We start from the raw sequence: 15,656 nt of genomic DNA on the forward strand, positions 1-15,656 counted from the left end.
TTCTTGGCCCAGTCTTGACGTTTCAGCTTGTGTGTCTTGTTCAGTGGTGGTCGTCTTTCAGCCTTTCTTACCTTTCCATGTCTCTGAATATTGCACACCTTGTGCTTTTGGGCACTCCAGTGATGTTGCAGCTCTGAAATATGGCCAAACTGGTGGCAAGTGGCATCTTGGCAGCTGCACGCTTGACTTTTCTCAGTTCATGGGCAGTTATTTTGCGCCTTGGTTTTTCCACACGCTTCTTGCGACCCTGTTGACTATTTTGAATGAAACGCTTGATTGTTCGATGATCACGCTTCAGAAGCTTTGCAATTTTGAGACTGCTGCATCCCTCTGCAAGATATCTCACTATTTTTGACTTTTCTGTGCCTGTCAAGTCCTTCTTTTGACCCATTTTGCCAAAGGAAAGGACGTTGCCTAATAATTATGCACACCTGATATAGGGCGTTGATATCATTAGACCACACCCCTTCTCATTACAGAGATGCACATCACCTAATATGCTTAATTGGTAGTAGGCTTTCGAGCCTATACAGCTTGGAGTAAGACAACATGCATGAAGAGGATGATGTGGACAAAATACTCATTTGCCTAATAATTCTGCACTCCCTGTAAAGGTTCAGATTGACTCCCTCTATATTTTCATACATGAAGGTGTTCTTAAGGTGTCCTTTTTTTCTCATTGTACCCACTGTACCAAAATGTTGATTTAGCCTTTTTGTTTTTTCTTGATTGGGTTTATTCTGTCTTGTCTAACCTTGGCCTCCTTCCCATGGACAAAGCTCTTGTTGACATTTTCCATCAAAAGCAAATTCAGGTTTTTGGACTTACCTCAGACCTAGTCATTAGTCAATTGTTCAATTACTTGTGAGTCTGTGAAAATGGAGAAACTATGTAAAAATATCTGTAATCATAAATGGAGTGTTTTTATCATTTTTGAATTAAAGCTCAAAGACTATCAATCACATCTTAGTTATTACTAATTTAGAATAGAGAAGAGCAGACCTAATTGTATTATGAGAGTATGTTCACACTGCTCTTTCAGCATAGAGGGATTTGCTTTGCCATCTAAACCCTCAGAATACACATGGTGTGTTGAGGAGGTGTGGTGGCCCACAGATAACACACACACCTTCACTACAGGAGAGTCGCCTGGCTGCCTTACCGAGGGCTGTGATCACTGCCAAATATAGATGAAATAGCATAATTAAAGCTGCTTGTCTATGTGTTGACACTATCAGAAATGTATTTAAACTCGAGCTAAATCAGTTCTAAAATCAAGTGATCTTAAAAAGTAATCAACACCAGGCTTGGATACATACATGGTAGAAATATCCTAAAAATCACAGCTGGTCTCAAAAATGCTGCTCTTCCACCTCAAAAATATTTATGCCCAAAATGATGAATAAGTAATCTGATTACATGTACTGTTGTAAAACATTTTATTCTGTTACCAGTGTTCATACACTTAATCACCAGATCACCACAGAACTGGTCAAATGAAATGTACTTGACTGGTATACATTCAGTTTGTACAAAGCATATGTTCCATAATAATTAATCATTTAAATAAATAAATCTTAGTTGTGTTCCTTCATGTCATCCAAGAACAGATTTTTCGAGTACGTAAATCTTTAAAAATGGCCCAAATATGTAATTTATCCTTTTAAAAGCACTTCCTCATGGAGTAATACATATTTGGTTGCCTAGCAACAACGATGATGAGATTGATGTATGTGGGACTGACTTGAAATAAAACGTGTGTAACATGAACCAGTATACACAGATGGTTCCGATACTTTCAGATAATCTTCACGGGGTTTATTGACAGTAGAACAATAGGTGAATAGTGCATTACCAGCCTTGTCCCTTATATAAGGGTACCAAATAACACATTTAAGCCCTCTTTACTGTCACATAAATGCATGAAATCAGGCTAAAACTTGTTGCTTTGGTTTTCTGTTACCCATCTAAAGCTCTGATTTGTGATGTGATGGGCTGCAACTGGTACAGTGCACACTGTTTCCTGGAGCTCTGAGACTTGTGCCAGAATAATAAGGGGATCATGTATGTAAATAATACATTTAAACAAGGAAGAGGATTTCTTCAATAAAAACATAAGCCATATTGAGGCCAGATTTGTCCCTGTTTGACTGGAACACGACAGTAAACAACAGTGCTGGAAACAGCATGTGCTCTCTTCTGTTCTACCTCTGTTTGCCTAACTCGAATGATGATATCAGGATAACTTATAATACAAGTTAGAACATTTTAAAAGTAACAGGTTCTCTTTATGTTTGGAGAGCTGATCATAGAAAATTTGGTCTTTATAGTAAAAAATGAAGTTTGCCAAAAACATTTTTGGCAAATCTGATAGAAGCAAACAATTTAGTGCCAACACACACGGGGCCTATTTGGAAATCACTGAAATGAGAATAATAAATCAACAGCATAAAGCGTGCATGGAAAGCATTAAAGAGGCACTACTGTCTGCTTTTGAGCTCTGCTTTTAATTTGTATTTGTTTAGATTGATCTGTCAAATTGAGTATGAATGCCTATCAACAGCTACCATGCCTCACATCTGATCTCCTCAGAATTATCCACTGAGCCTTCTGATCCATGCAGGGCACGAGGATTTTGAAGAATACCTTGAGGAACTAAAATTGTTAAATCAATAATTTGTCCAAATTATATATAAAACATGTGGACGTCACTGTTATTTTTAACTTCACAGTCAAGCTAAACAGGCAACGATTCAAATATATTAGCAAATAATTATTGACTTGAAAGGAATCATGGCTCCCTCTGCCTCTCACCCTATGACATCAAGGATCGTCTAGGGCAGCGATCCCCAACCTTTTTGTTTTTATGTCCCACAATATTTTCACGGACCGGCCTTTAAGGTGTCGCGGATAAATACAAAAAAAATAAAACCAGTATCGGTGATCTGACAAAACACCCCACCTATCAAGTAACTTGTTACTGCGCATGCGCACAACTCAAAACGGCCATGATTTCTGTGTTAATAGTACACGCCTATTATTTGATTCTACCCTGATCTCGTGTGTGCAAAAGAAGGTTAGTGTTATATGTTTTACTTCTTTATTACAGTTGATTCTTGTTTTCCTTAAGCTGTTGTCAATTTGTTAACTTTTCAAGCTAACATGCATTGTCACGGACCTGGTTCCGGGGACTCGGGATCCGTGAGCAGTGTGGACTATTATTATTATTATTATTATTATTTGAGGTGTGTGTCTTCTGCATTGCTGCTGTTCCTGTGCTCCCTGTTTGTGTATTGGCAGGTGTGTGTGGGTGCGGTCGTGATAGGCACTGGTGGGTGTGGCCCTGCCAGCAGACCGGTCACATCCAAGGCTCTTCACACACACCTGGTGCTGATCAAGCCTCGTCGGGGGAGCTACTTTAGAGTGTGGTGGAGCGCTCTCCGGCGGGATCGTTGAGTGACTACCCATCAGTGTTTTCAGCCAAATCAGTGAGTGCTAGTCTATCGCTGTTTAGTTGTGTGTTAACGGCTGCCTCTGTGGATTTTCCAGCAGGAGTGCGGGAACGGGAGGGCGGCGAGCACACGTATCACGGGAGCGGAGACACGGAGCATGAGCACTGAGGAGAAGACACGGCACGGGAGTTGGAAATGCACGGGGATGTATTGATTGTGTACTATTTACTTCACTGTAAATAAACGCACTGCATTCATCGCACAGAGTCCTGCATTTTGGGTCCTCCTTCCCCACATCCCCCCACATTTGCCCTGGGAAACCATGACATGCGTTTTGTTTTTTGTGCAAAAATACTCCAATTTGGAGTCTCAATTGAAGTCATATTTCAAGTCTTGATTTAGTGCTTCTAAACTTCTGTAAACTGGCGTACAGCGTAAACCTTGTCAATTAATTTTAGTCCTCCTGCAGTTAGTGGGCACCACTCTCCGTTGTTATGTCGAAGAAAGTAATATTGCACTACATACTTGTACCTAAATAAATACAAGCAGGAAGCACGTTTTGATAGTGTGATTTGGCCGTCAGAACGTCCTACCTATACATATGTACGATGGAGGCATAAACCACGTAAGGTTTACTATAAATTTACGCTATGGTAGGATGTTTTGACAAAGTAGGATGTTTTGATTTAGACTTATTCATAACACACGGGAAAAGACCCAGGGAAACCGAGTTAACGATAAAAACCGATAAAAATCCAGAAAACCATCCATTTCACACCCGAGCCTCAACTCTCGTGACCTGGTACCAAACGACCAATAATGTACCCCGGGGGTTGGGAACCGCTGATCTAGGGTACCGTTGCTTATTTGCCCATTTGTCTTTGTTTTGTGATTGCTTGAGCAAAATAATTCATATTACCTGAAAAGTGCTTTTATTGCAACACTGATCAGTTTGCAGTTTTGTTTTTCAAAGTTGTTCCCGTCCATTTACTTACCTGTTATTAAAGGGATTACTGAGAAGCTTGGGGTATTTTATGACTATGTGCTCAGTGAATAAATAATCATTATGAAATTGTGCTAAAATTGTGCTTAGAAGAGAATTGTCATGATCTGAGTGAGCCAACTGGATATAAATGTGTTTGTTTTTTTCTTGCTCCTCTGGAGAACTGCTAAAATGTTAATAAGAGCTAGTGAAGAGCGGATAAAAGCACGAAACGCTTCTAATTTGTGACGTGTGCATTTGTGGGAAACAAGTTTTTATAACCTTCTGTTGTTATAGCCTTATATCTCAGAGGAGCAGATGTGTCCTCATCTCCCTGTGCTACTCTTCTATCTATATGTCACCCACTCCCCTTATTATTTATTTGACTGAGCCTTTGCCCCTGTGCCAGCTCGCACACACCATTGATTCATTAACAATTAATGAGTGGATGAATGTCTGGCCTTTCACTAGCTTTGTTTCACTTAAGTTTTTCATTTCTCTGCTTGGCTGTTGCTCTCCTTCTCTCCTCGGCACACTTTTAATCTTTCATTTCTTCGTTTAGCTAATTGTCATTAGCCAGAATCAGTTGTTTTTAGTTGCTGAGTTTTGACTTCTTAAGACTGTGACAACGAAACAAGTGAGGTGCAAGAAAAAAAGCTCTTTGGTCAGCTAAAATATATTAATACTACCATTTGTACAATCCATTGTAAATAGTAATTTGTCCTCTGTTGTTATACCTGTGAAGCTTAAACATGCAGTAACTCAGCGTCTACTCAAGAAACCTGCTCTTGATCCTGATATTATTGCAAATTACAGGCCTAACTGAGTTGGGGTTTTTTTCAAAAATTCTTGAAAAGGTAGTTTACAAGCAATTAATGTCCTTTTTAGAAGAACACTGTATTTTAGAAGTTTTTCAATCTGGTTTTTAAAGCTTTGCATAGTACAAAATCTGCCTTTTTAAGAGTTTTTAATGATGTGTTTTTAGCACCTGACTCAGGTGTGTTATTATCGTGCTTTTAGATTTAACTGCTGCCTTTGATACAGTGGATCATAACATTTTAATTTACTGTTTAGAGCAGTTGGTGGGTGTTAGGAGTGGTTTAGATCCTATTTGGCAGAGCAAACTTTCTCTGTGAAACTTGGTGAGTTTGTATCCTCTGCTGCTGCTTCTCTTCAATGTGGGGTCCCACAGGGTTCAGTTTTAGGCCCCCTTCTTTTCTCCCTATACCTGCGACCCTTTGGATCTATTTTTAGGAAACATGGGATTTCTTTCCACTGTTATGCTAATGACTCCCAGATTTATTTCCCTCTTAAAAAGATAAATGGCTTCTCAGTAGACCCTCTGCTCAGATGTTCAGTTCAGTTCAGTTCATTTTTATTTCAAACATTTCAAACATGTGCCTTCACAATCATTACAAACTATTATTCCATTATTTGTTTGAAAAGGAGTAGGCAGAAGTATTTACTTATTTGTCCCTACCCCCTCAAGTTTTACCTCTCATTCATTTAATTGTTTTTTTTTGTCTTAAATTAAACAAACAACAACAAACAGCAACAAAAATAAAGCAAAACAAAACAAAACATACATCAATCAAAAACAAGAAATTAGCAAGTCCCACCACAGTATAGTTTCTTTCATATGATAAATACAGAATGTGTATATTTGCAGATACACAAGTTATGGAAAAACAAACAAACCAAAACCAAAAAAACCAAAAAAAGAACTACAACACCATTACCAGCAACATTACCGTCCTGGGTTAACCCTGTTTTCTTCATTCTTATACTTATTTAAAATTAGGTTTTTATATTTTACTTTAAACTGTTTTATGTTTTGACTGTCTTTTATTTCTTCTGTTAGACTGTTCCATAATTTAACTCCTGCAATTGAGATAGACATCGTTTTTAAAGTTGTTCTAGCACTTTGTATTTTTAAATTCCATTTCCCCCTTAAGTTATACCCACCTTCTCTTTCTATGAACAATTTACAGATTTCTTTTGGAAGCAATTTATTTCTTACTTTATACATTATTTGCGCTGTTTTAAGCTTCACCAAGTCTTGGAATTTAATAGCTTGCATTTTGACAAAGAGTGCACTTGTATGGTCCCTGTACCCCACATTATTTATTAATCTAATGGCCCTTTTCTGTATTATAGTTATTGTTTGTGTGTTACTTTTGTATGTGTTTCCCCAGACCTCTACACAGTAGCTCATATATGGCAGTAGTAAAGCACAGTATAAAATGTGCAGTGCTTTCTGATCCAACATATGCTTTGCTTTCCCCAGGACGGCAATGCCCCATGCCAATTTCCCCCAAACATAAGTAATGTGTGGCTTCCAACAGAGCTTGTGGTCGATGATCACCCCAAGAAATTTTATTTGTCTTGATGAAATAAAGGCCTGGATGGCTTTGAACTTTTTAAAGCCAACTCGGTTCGCTGGCACAGAAAGCTGAAGTGGGGGTGGGTTTCAAAGCAGCTTGCAGTGAAAGCACACATTCTAGGAAGATTAAAACTTAAACAGCATGCACATGTGAGATTTACAATTTAGAAGGGTATCACCAGCATCCCGGCAGCTGACCTGACTGGAGTCTGTTGACCTGGTTTTAGAATGGAAAGAAAATATAATTCTGAATATTTTATTTACCACCGCTCCAACCTTTTTCTTAAATATCTTCTTTTAAGATACTTGGCGACCGTGGCTCAGGGGGTTGGGAATCGCATCTGTAACCGGAAGATCGCTGGTTTGATCCCTGAGCTCTCTGTCCTGGTCGTTGTGTCCCTGGGCAAGACACTTTACCCTACTTGCCTACTGGTGTTGGCCAGAGGGGCCGATGGCGCGATATGGCAGCCTCGCTTCTGTCAGTCTGCCCCAGGGCAGCTGTGGCTACAACCGTAGCTTGCCTCCACCAGTGTGTGAATGTGAGAGTGAATGAATAGTGGCATTGGAAAGCGCTTTGGGTGCCTTGAAAAGCGCTATATAAATCCAATCCATTATTATTAAAAACAGCCAATTTGTTTTTTATCATCAGCTCCCTCAGCAGCTGTAAGTTTGTAGTCACCTTTACACCTTTACTTTATGGTTGAATCACAGGTGAGTAAATATTCATTTTCCTCCGTAAGTAGTATTAAATCCACAAACGTATACACACACAAACACACACACACGGATTTTTCATGTGGGGTCACCTTCCTTCTTGTAGAAGACCAGCTCAGTCTTGAACTCCCTCCGTTCATCCAGGGCTCCTTGGATCTGGGCCGTTGACCGGTCGCTCGTTTCTGGGCCGTACAGGAAGTGACACGCGCAGCTCTTCTGCATGAGTTCGGCACGGGCGTAACCAGTGAGCTCACAGAAACCATCAGAGCAGTAAACGATGGGGTAGAGTGACTGCACCTGGGCGTTTCCCAGAACAAAGTTGCTGTCTGCAAAGAGAGAGAAGAGAAAGCAGAGAGCAATCACTATGACTGTGTCATGAAGACAATTGGCAGAGCTAGTGTTCATGCATACAGCTCCCGAAAGGATGTTTTTATATCCATTAAGCCTAAAATCGATGTAGTAGACCGCTAGTGTTTGTGATAAAAAATACATAAACTCAGCCACCAGAAAACAACAAAAGCTTGTCAGACTAGCTGTGACTCCGACTGTAGCATTGGAGCAAAAAAACTATGATTGTGCAATCAGTGTTGGGCTCCTGAAGGGTTGGGCTGGTAAACAACAGACTAATTTATACTGCCAATCATCACATTAGTTAACCTGGTGTAAAAGTAGGCCACATGTTCCACTTTCTTACAGCTATAAGACCCACAGCCTCTGGATGGCAGGAGGAGGGTGACCCGTCTCATTCAAATCTGTTGCCTTTGAGAAGCGTCTAACACCATACTCTTTTGAGAGTGAGGATGGCAACGAAAGTAACTAAAAGTAGGATGGAGCTACTGAGAGGTAAGGTAGAATAGCAAGAATAAATGAATGTGAATGAATGAATAAGTGAATGCAGTTTACTAGAAACCACACACAGCACAGGTGATCAAGGAGTTCAACAAGAAATCTAGTTGTTCTGACATTTCTGATGTTTACGTCCTAGATTCAAAGGGAAAAAAAAAACATTTATGGAGAAAATAAGATCGTGTTGTATATTAAAATGCACTAAAAATAATTTGACTTGTAGAATCAGTTTTTAAGAGTTGGAGCATCGACGGTTTCTGTGGTTGCGTGTTATACGGAAGTGTAAAACTATTCATTAAGTGAAATAAAATAAAAACTTTCCTTCTAAAAAAAATTGAATCTCTATTGTATACTTGTTTAAGCTAAATACAGCACCCATATATACACATTTATCATATTTTACTATAAGTCTTTGTGGACTTAAAGTAAAATATGATAAATGTGTGTTAATGGGATGGGCTCCACCCCAACATGCCACACCAAATCCCTGCTCACAACCCCGAGTTAGATAAGCAGTTAAGAAAATGGATGGAACTATTTTATTTTTATTTTTAAATTAATTTTATTTATTTGTAAATTAATGTAAAATCACTTTAAATGTAATAAAACATAATTTTTCTTGTTTTTTAAATGTATTTGTCTGTACACATGCATATTTAGATTTTTAAAATATATTCACAAATGTATCATAATTTCACAAATATTTGTCCGTTATTTGAAAGATCGAACTGTTAAATTCAAATGTAATGCTATGGAAAAATATATAAAATGATTCTTGTAAACTTTTCAAATAATTCAAATAATAATTATTATTATTGTTATTTAGGGTGATCGTGGCTCAAGAGTTGGCAGTTCGCCTTGTAATCAGATGGTTGCCGGTTCGAGCCCCGGTTTGGACACTCTCGGTCGTTGTGTCCTTGGGCAAGACACTTCACCTACCACCCACTGGTGATGGCCAGAGGGGAATTATAAAGTGGAATTGTAAAGCGCTTTGAGGGTCTCAAAAAGCGCTATATGAATGCCATCCATTATTATTTCAACCAACTGTTAACTGTATATTTCTGTACATTATTATTATTACAGTATTATTATTCATATTGCCGCATTCATTGACCTTGTTTATAGGTAATTTCATTGTTTAATCACATTAAAATGTTCCTAATTTAATGTTTAAAAGCACTTGAAAAAAAATTTTTTTCTGTATTTTTATGGTATTATTTTGGTGCCCCAGCTGCCGGAATATAACTGTTTTTTTAGGATTTTTTTTTTTTACGGTGTAAGATAGACCCAAAAATAATACATACAGAGAAAAACCCAACAATCACATGACCCCCCTATGAGCAAGCACTTTGGCGACAGTGGGAAGGAAAAACTCCCTTTTAACAAGAAGAAACCTCTGGCAGAACCAGGCTCAGGGAGGGGCGGGGCCATCTGCTGTGACTGGTTGGGGTGAGAAAAGGAACTATAACTCCTTGTTACAATTACTCCTAAGTTTACCCCTTTTACAGATCTAAAGCTTTAGATTTTTTTTTTAAATATTTGCACTACTTTTGTTCTAATGCATCTCTTTAATTAAAAACAAGATCTGAATAAGTGTCATACTGGCGCTGTGCTGTGGAGATCAACTACAACATAAAATTTAATGAACTGAATGTGCATGTTCAAATACATTCATTACTGCATAATTTCTACTTCTGGTGATTGAAGGATTTTGGATTTTAACTGACAATTTTATTTTAGCTTGGTCTTACTCTTGAGGTTTTCGTATTTCTTCCACAGCTACACTTATAAAGATAACACTTATAAAGACAGATAAAACTTTAAAGACATTTTCAGCTTTGGTAGATAAAAGCACAGCAAACACCAAAATATATCCAGTACCTGTCACGGTCCTGGGTCTCCTGACCCAGCGTTTTTAGTTCTTTGTGATTTTTGTATTATTGTACTTGTGTGTGATTTATTCTATGGCTTCTAGTTTTGATCCCTTGCCCTTCATGTCTCTCTGTGTCCCCTCTGTTCTGTGTAATTGTGTCTTTGCATGTTTGAGTTTCTTGTTTTCTGTCACTCTGCATTGTGCATTATGTTCTCATGGTTGGTTTTTTGTTACTCTCTCTAGTCTAGTCTCTTGTGTTCCCAGCTGAGTATTTCCCTGTGTATTTTGGTTCTTAGACCTCTGCCTTATGGTTTATGTCTCTGTATTTCTTAGTTGCTGTCTCCACTGTGTCAAGTTCGCGTCTCTGTGTGATACTTCCTGTTTTACTTTGATGGTCCGTGTCTCATGTGAATGCGTCCTGCTTTGCTTGTCTCGTCAGTCCTGATTTCTCCCAGCTGTGCCCTCCTTCTGTGTCTCATTCCCCTCGTTACTTCCCAGTGTATTTAAACCCTGTGTTTCTCTGAGTCAGTGTCGCGTCGTCCCTCATGCTGTGTGGATCTCCCTGTGTGTCTCTCTGTGAGTTTTCCAAGTTCCCAGTTTAGATTAGTTTGTATGTTTTTTCCCTGCCAGCAAATAAAGCTGAGTTTTGAGTTCACCTCCCTGAGTCTGTGAGTCCTGCACTTTGGGTCCAACTCCTGCCTGCCGCACAGCGATTCATGACAGTACGACGCGACCAGATATGGACCCAGCAGCACTCAACCCACCAGAAGAACTGCGTCTGGACATTATCTACTCCGTGGAAAGACTCCTGCATCTGTGGCTCGAACATGAGGGGAAGGAATTTCGCCGTGCTGTGGAAACCAAACTACAGCGTTTAATCTCTGGTCTTCCCTGGCTACTCAGTGCGCTCCACCCACTCGAACAGGATTTAATCCACAACGAGCTCCACCTTCATCCCCCAGCTGCTACTACCCACCTGCCTGAAGGGCCGGATGTGGAGCCGCTCGGCCCGTCAGAGCCATCATCAAAAAAGAAACGACGACCACGCCGCCAGCGCGCCACCCCACAGCCGGACATTCAGACTTGTACATCGCCGGCTGTGGTGAGTAAGGACTCTTTTTTTTTTTTTTTTTTTTTTTTTTTTTTTTTTTTTTGTGTCGAACCGTGGAACTATTCGTTCAGGGGCTGTGTTTTGTGCTACGGACGGTAATGTGAACAGTTTATCAGCTGCCCAGCCTCCTGAAGCTCTCTTAGCTGCCCAGCTACAAGCTGCGTCTCCTGCTAGCACAGCCATTAACTCCACCACATGCTCCATTTTCACCTCTACCATCGCTTCAGTCATCAGTTCGGTCTGCCACTCAGTCGCCCTTAGTTCCGTCATCCACACTACCACCTGTTTCCCTTCCACCACCACCATCACTACACCCAGCCATTCAGGCTGCTACTCAGTCAGACATTCAACCCATAGCCCTGCCGTTAATATGCCCTGTAGCTGAGCCACTAGCCGCCCGACCCGCAGCCACTTCAGCCACTCCTCCACCCGTCACACCTCCACTACAACCATCACTGCAGTCTCTAGCGCAGTCTCCTGCAGCTCTGCTTTCCCCAGTGCAGTCTCCAGTGTCCCCAGTGCAGTCTCCAGTGTCCCCAGTGCAGTCTCCAGTGTCCCCAGTGCAGTCTCCAGTGTCCCCAGTGCAGTCTCCAGTGTCCCCAGTGCAGTCTCCAGTGTCCCCAGTGCAGTCTCCAGTGTCCCCAGTGCAGTCTCCAGTGTCCCCAGTGCAGTCTCCAGTGTCCCCAGTGCAGTCTCCAGTGTCCCCAGTGCAGTCTCCAGTGTCCCCAGTGCAGTCTCCAGTGTCCCCAGTGCAGTCTCCAGTGTCCCCAGTGCAGTCTCCAGTGTCCCCAGTGCAGTCTCCAGTGTCCCCAGTGCAGTCTCCAGTGTCCCCAGTGCAGCCTCCTGCAGCCCTGCTTTCCCCAGTGCAGTCTCCTTTAGCACAGTCACCCACTCAACCACCAGCACCACAACCGTCACTACCTCTAGTTCATTCCCCTGTGAAGTCATTAACTCCACCACCTACTCCACTCTCACCACCACCGTTACTACAGACATCAGTTCAGTCCCCTGTGCAGTCATTTACTTCTCCACCGTTAGCAGCTCAGGTCCCCGTGTGTCCAGCAGCTCAGGTCCCCGTGTGTCCAGCAGCTCAGGTCCCCGTGTGTCCAGCAGCTCAGGTCCCCGTGTGTCCAGCAGCTCAGGTCCCCGTGTGTCCAGCAGCTCAGGTCCCCGTGTGTCCAGCAGCTCAGCTCGCACCTGAACCTTTGGCCCAGTTCCCCGTAGCAGTGCAGTTTTCTAGCCAGCTTAACGTTGAGCCCGGGGTCCCAATTCTCTCTGGCTCTACATCGGCTCCTGCTGGAAGCTCGGATGAGCTCATCCAGCACTCCGCGGCTCCCGTGCCGCCATCTACCTCGTCCGCTGGGGGTTCCAGTGAGCCCAGCCAGCACCTCGTCTCCGCTGGAGGGCCCGAGGAGCCCGTTCAGCCACCTGTCTCCGCTGGAGGGCCCGAGGAGCCCGTTCAGCCACGTGTCTCCGCTGGAGGGCCCGAGGAGCCCGTTCAGCCACGTGTCTCCGCTGGAGGGCCCGAGGAGCCCGTTCAGCCACGTGTCTCCGCTGGAGGGCCCGAGGAGCCCGTTCAGCCACGTGTCTCCGCTGGAGGGCCCGAGGAGCCCGTTCAGCCACGTGTCTCCGCTGGAGGGCCCGAGGAGCCCGTTCAGCCTCCTGCCTCAGCCTCTGCAACCTCGTCTGGTCCGGCCTCCGAGTCTTCGTCCTCGTCTGGTCCGGCCTCAGCCTGTGCTTCGCCTGGTCCAGCCCCCGCATCGCCACCGTCTGGTCCTGCCTCGTCTGGTCCTGCCTCGTCTGGTCCTGCCTCGTCTGGTCCTGCCTCGTCTGGTCCTGTGCCCACCAGGCCATGGCCAGCACACCTGAGACTGGAGGGCCGCCGTTGCCTTGCGCACGGTCGGCCCCCTGAACTGGTTCCACGTCTCCGCCGTTGCCTTGCGCACGGCCGGCCTCCTGCACTGTTTCCGCATCGCCGCCGTTGCCTTCCGCATGGTCGGCCCCCTGAACTGCTCTGTGTTTGGGTTGTTTTCTTGGGCTCCGGTGTTTGCTGTGCTCTTCTTTTGTTTTCTGTTCCGAGCCCTCCGTCCTGGGCCCCCGCCGCCCGCCCTGGGTTGTTTTCTGTTTGGTTTTGTGTTTCTGTGTTTGGGCTGTCTGGAGCCAGCCCTTGGGGGGGGGGGGGTACTGTCACGGTCCTGGGTCTCCTGACCCAGCGTTTTTAGTTCTTTGTGATTTTTGTATTATTGTACTTGTGTGTGATTTATTCTATGGCTTCTAGTTTTGATCCCTTGCCCTTCATGTCTCTCTGTGTCCCCTCTGTTCTGTGTAATTGTGTCTTTGCATGTTTGAGTTTCTTGTTTTCTGTCACTCTGCATTGTGCATTATGTTCTCATGGTTGGTTTTTTGTTACTCTTGTGTTCCCAGCTGAGTATTTCCCTGTGTATTTTGGTTCTTAGACCTCTGCCTTATGGTTTATGTCTCTGTATTTCTTAGTTGCTGTCTCCACTGTGTCAAGTTCGCGTCTGTGTGATACTTCCTGTTTTACTTTGATGGTCCGTGTCTCATGTGAATGCGTCCTGCTTTGCTTGTCTCGTCAGTCCTGATTTCTCCCAGCTGTGCCCTCCTTCTGTGTCTCATTCCCCTCGTTACTTCCCAGTGTATTTAAACCCTGTGTTTCTCTGAGTCAGTGTCGCGTCGTCCCTCATGCTGTGTGGATCTCCCTGTGTGTCTCTCTGTGAGTTTTCCAAGTTCCCAGTTTAGATTAGTTTGTATGTTTTTTCCCTGCCAGCAAATAAAGCTGAGTTTTGAGTTCACCTCCCTGAGTCTGTGAGTCCTGCACTTTGGGTCCAACTCCTGCCTGCCGCACAGCGATTCATGACAGTACCTGCGGGATAAATCCAAAAACTACCCAATATCAAACATTAAAACACTCAAAGTAAGAACTCCTGCCATATTTGCAGGCATTCTGCAATCCTCAAAAGACTCCACTGGGCTTGTTTCTATCAGTTATTTCAAATGATGCACATGAAAGCAGCATCACTGTGAGAAAGGAGAAACAGAGCTGGAAGCAAGGCTGTTGTCCTCCAGAATGAGGAATCCTTGCAGATCAGAAACCAGATTTGATGGGGTGAAGTAAACAATGTCAAGAGTCGTCACAAAACCTCATCAGGTTTCATTAATCGAAGCCGTCAGTAGCATGCCTGCACATGCACTGCACAATCTGCTGTTCAAGATACAAGCACAACTACACTCTGGCTGCTGATTGGTGATCAGCTGCAGATAGACGTGTTTGTGTGCGTGCATGTGTGAACGCCAAGTGGAAAATTTTGCTACTGCTTATTCGGTTAATGGTTCCTGTCATGTAGCTAAGCAAACACTGTAAAATGCACTATTTATTACTTTGTGCTCAGCTATTCTCATGGATCCATCAGTTCTGGTGGCCCGGGGGACCCTTCCCATATTAAATATTTTATGGTGTAATAATGAGATGTGTTTGTGTGTGCCTGTTTGGCTTTCAGCTCAATTGAGAGACAGATTAAAAGAAAATGCTGAGTCAAGGAACTGATCAAAGGGGCAGTTATCAGTCGTGACCTTTCAGAGAGGTCACGACTGATAACTGGACTAGTATATAGTGCTTTTCTACTCTGACTACCGGTCTCGCTCACTCAATCACACACACAGTTTTTTCTATATCTAAGCACTTTGTCCAACAGCCGTGCCCACGTTCACACACCAGTGGGTGCATCTAGGTTTCAATATCTTACCTAAGGAAACTTTGAGATGCAGACTGGAGGAGCTGGGGAATCAACCCTTTGACCTCCCGGTTCATAGACAACCCGCTGCAGCTCCTGAGCCACAGCTACCATTGAAGAATTTAATTTAATTTTTTAAAACTCAAATGGACCTTTGAAAAAGCAATCCTGTCATCTGTACTAGTGAAATTCCCTCTACTTGGGGCTAAGCCAAAAGGCCATCTTCTGCCTCTAGCAAGTTCAAACCTTGAGTGCCAGACTTTTAACAAATTCGCAAAGAGAGGTGAGCATCATTCCCATCTGTGTTACACTACACCTACTACCTGTTAGGTAGAAAACTGGTTTGAAACTTTAATAATTTTTAAAAACGACAGTGTAGATTTACTCCCACCTCTTGAACTGACATCAAGATGAACTCCCCTAATTGTTTCCAGAGGTTAAAGTTGGCCAGGACAGGAATGGGGCACCTGTTCTGGCCAACATGTGTAATTAGAGTAATTAGATCAATAATTAACAGCATTTAATAGATGATAATATAAAGCA

The 15,656-nt window shown here is 42.9% G+C and overlaps 1 protein-coding gene across 1 annotated transcript in view; it reads right to left on the reverse strand.

Annotated features, from left to right (window-relative positions):
* Positions 1–15,656, reverse strand: part of kcnh3 (potassium voltage-gated channel, subfamily H (eag-related), member 3) — a 202,148-nt gene that overhangs the window by 54,807 nt on the left and 131,685 nt on the right. The window contains exon 3 of the mRNA XM_085383670.1: positions 7,624–7,857. Coding sequence (XP_085239796.1) covers positions 7,624–7,857 — 234 coding nt within the window. The remainder of the gene's footprint in view (positions 1–7,623; positions 7,858–15,656) is intronic.

The sequence above is a fragment of the Rhamphochromis longiceps genome, linkage group LG16 (assembly GCF_057381845.1).
Source record: "Rhamphochromis longiceps isolate RC_006_pf linkage group LG16, R_longiceps_female_GT1.1, whole genome shotgun sequence".
Taxonomy (NCBI): Eukaryota; Metazoa; Chordata; class Actinopteri; order Cichliformes; family Cichlidae; genus Rhamphochromis; species Rhamphochromis longiceps.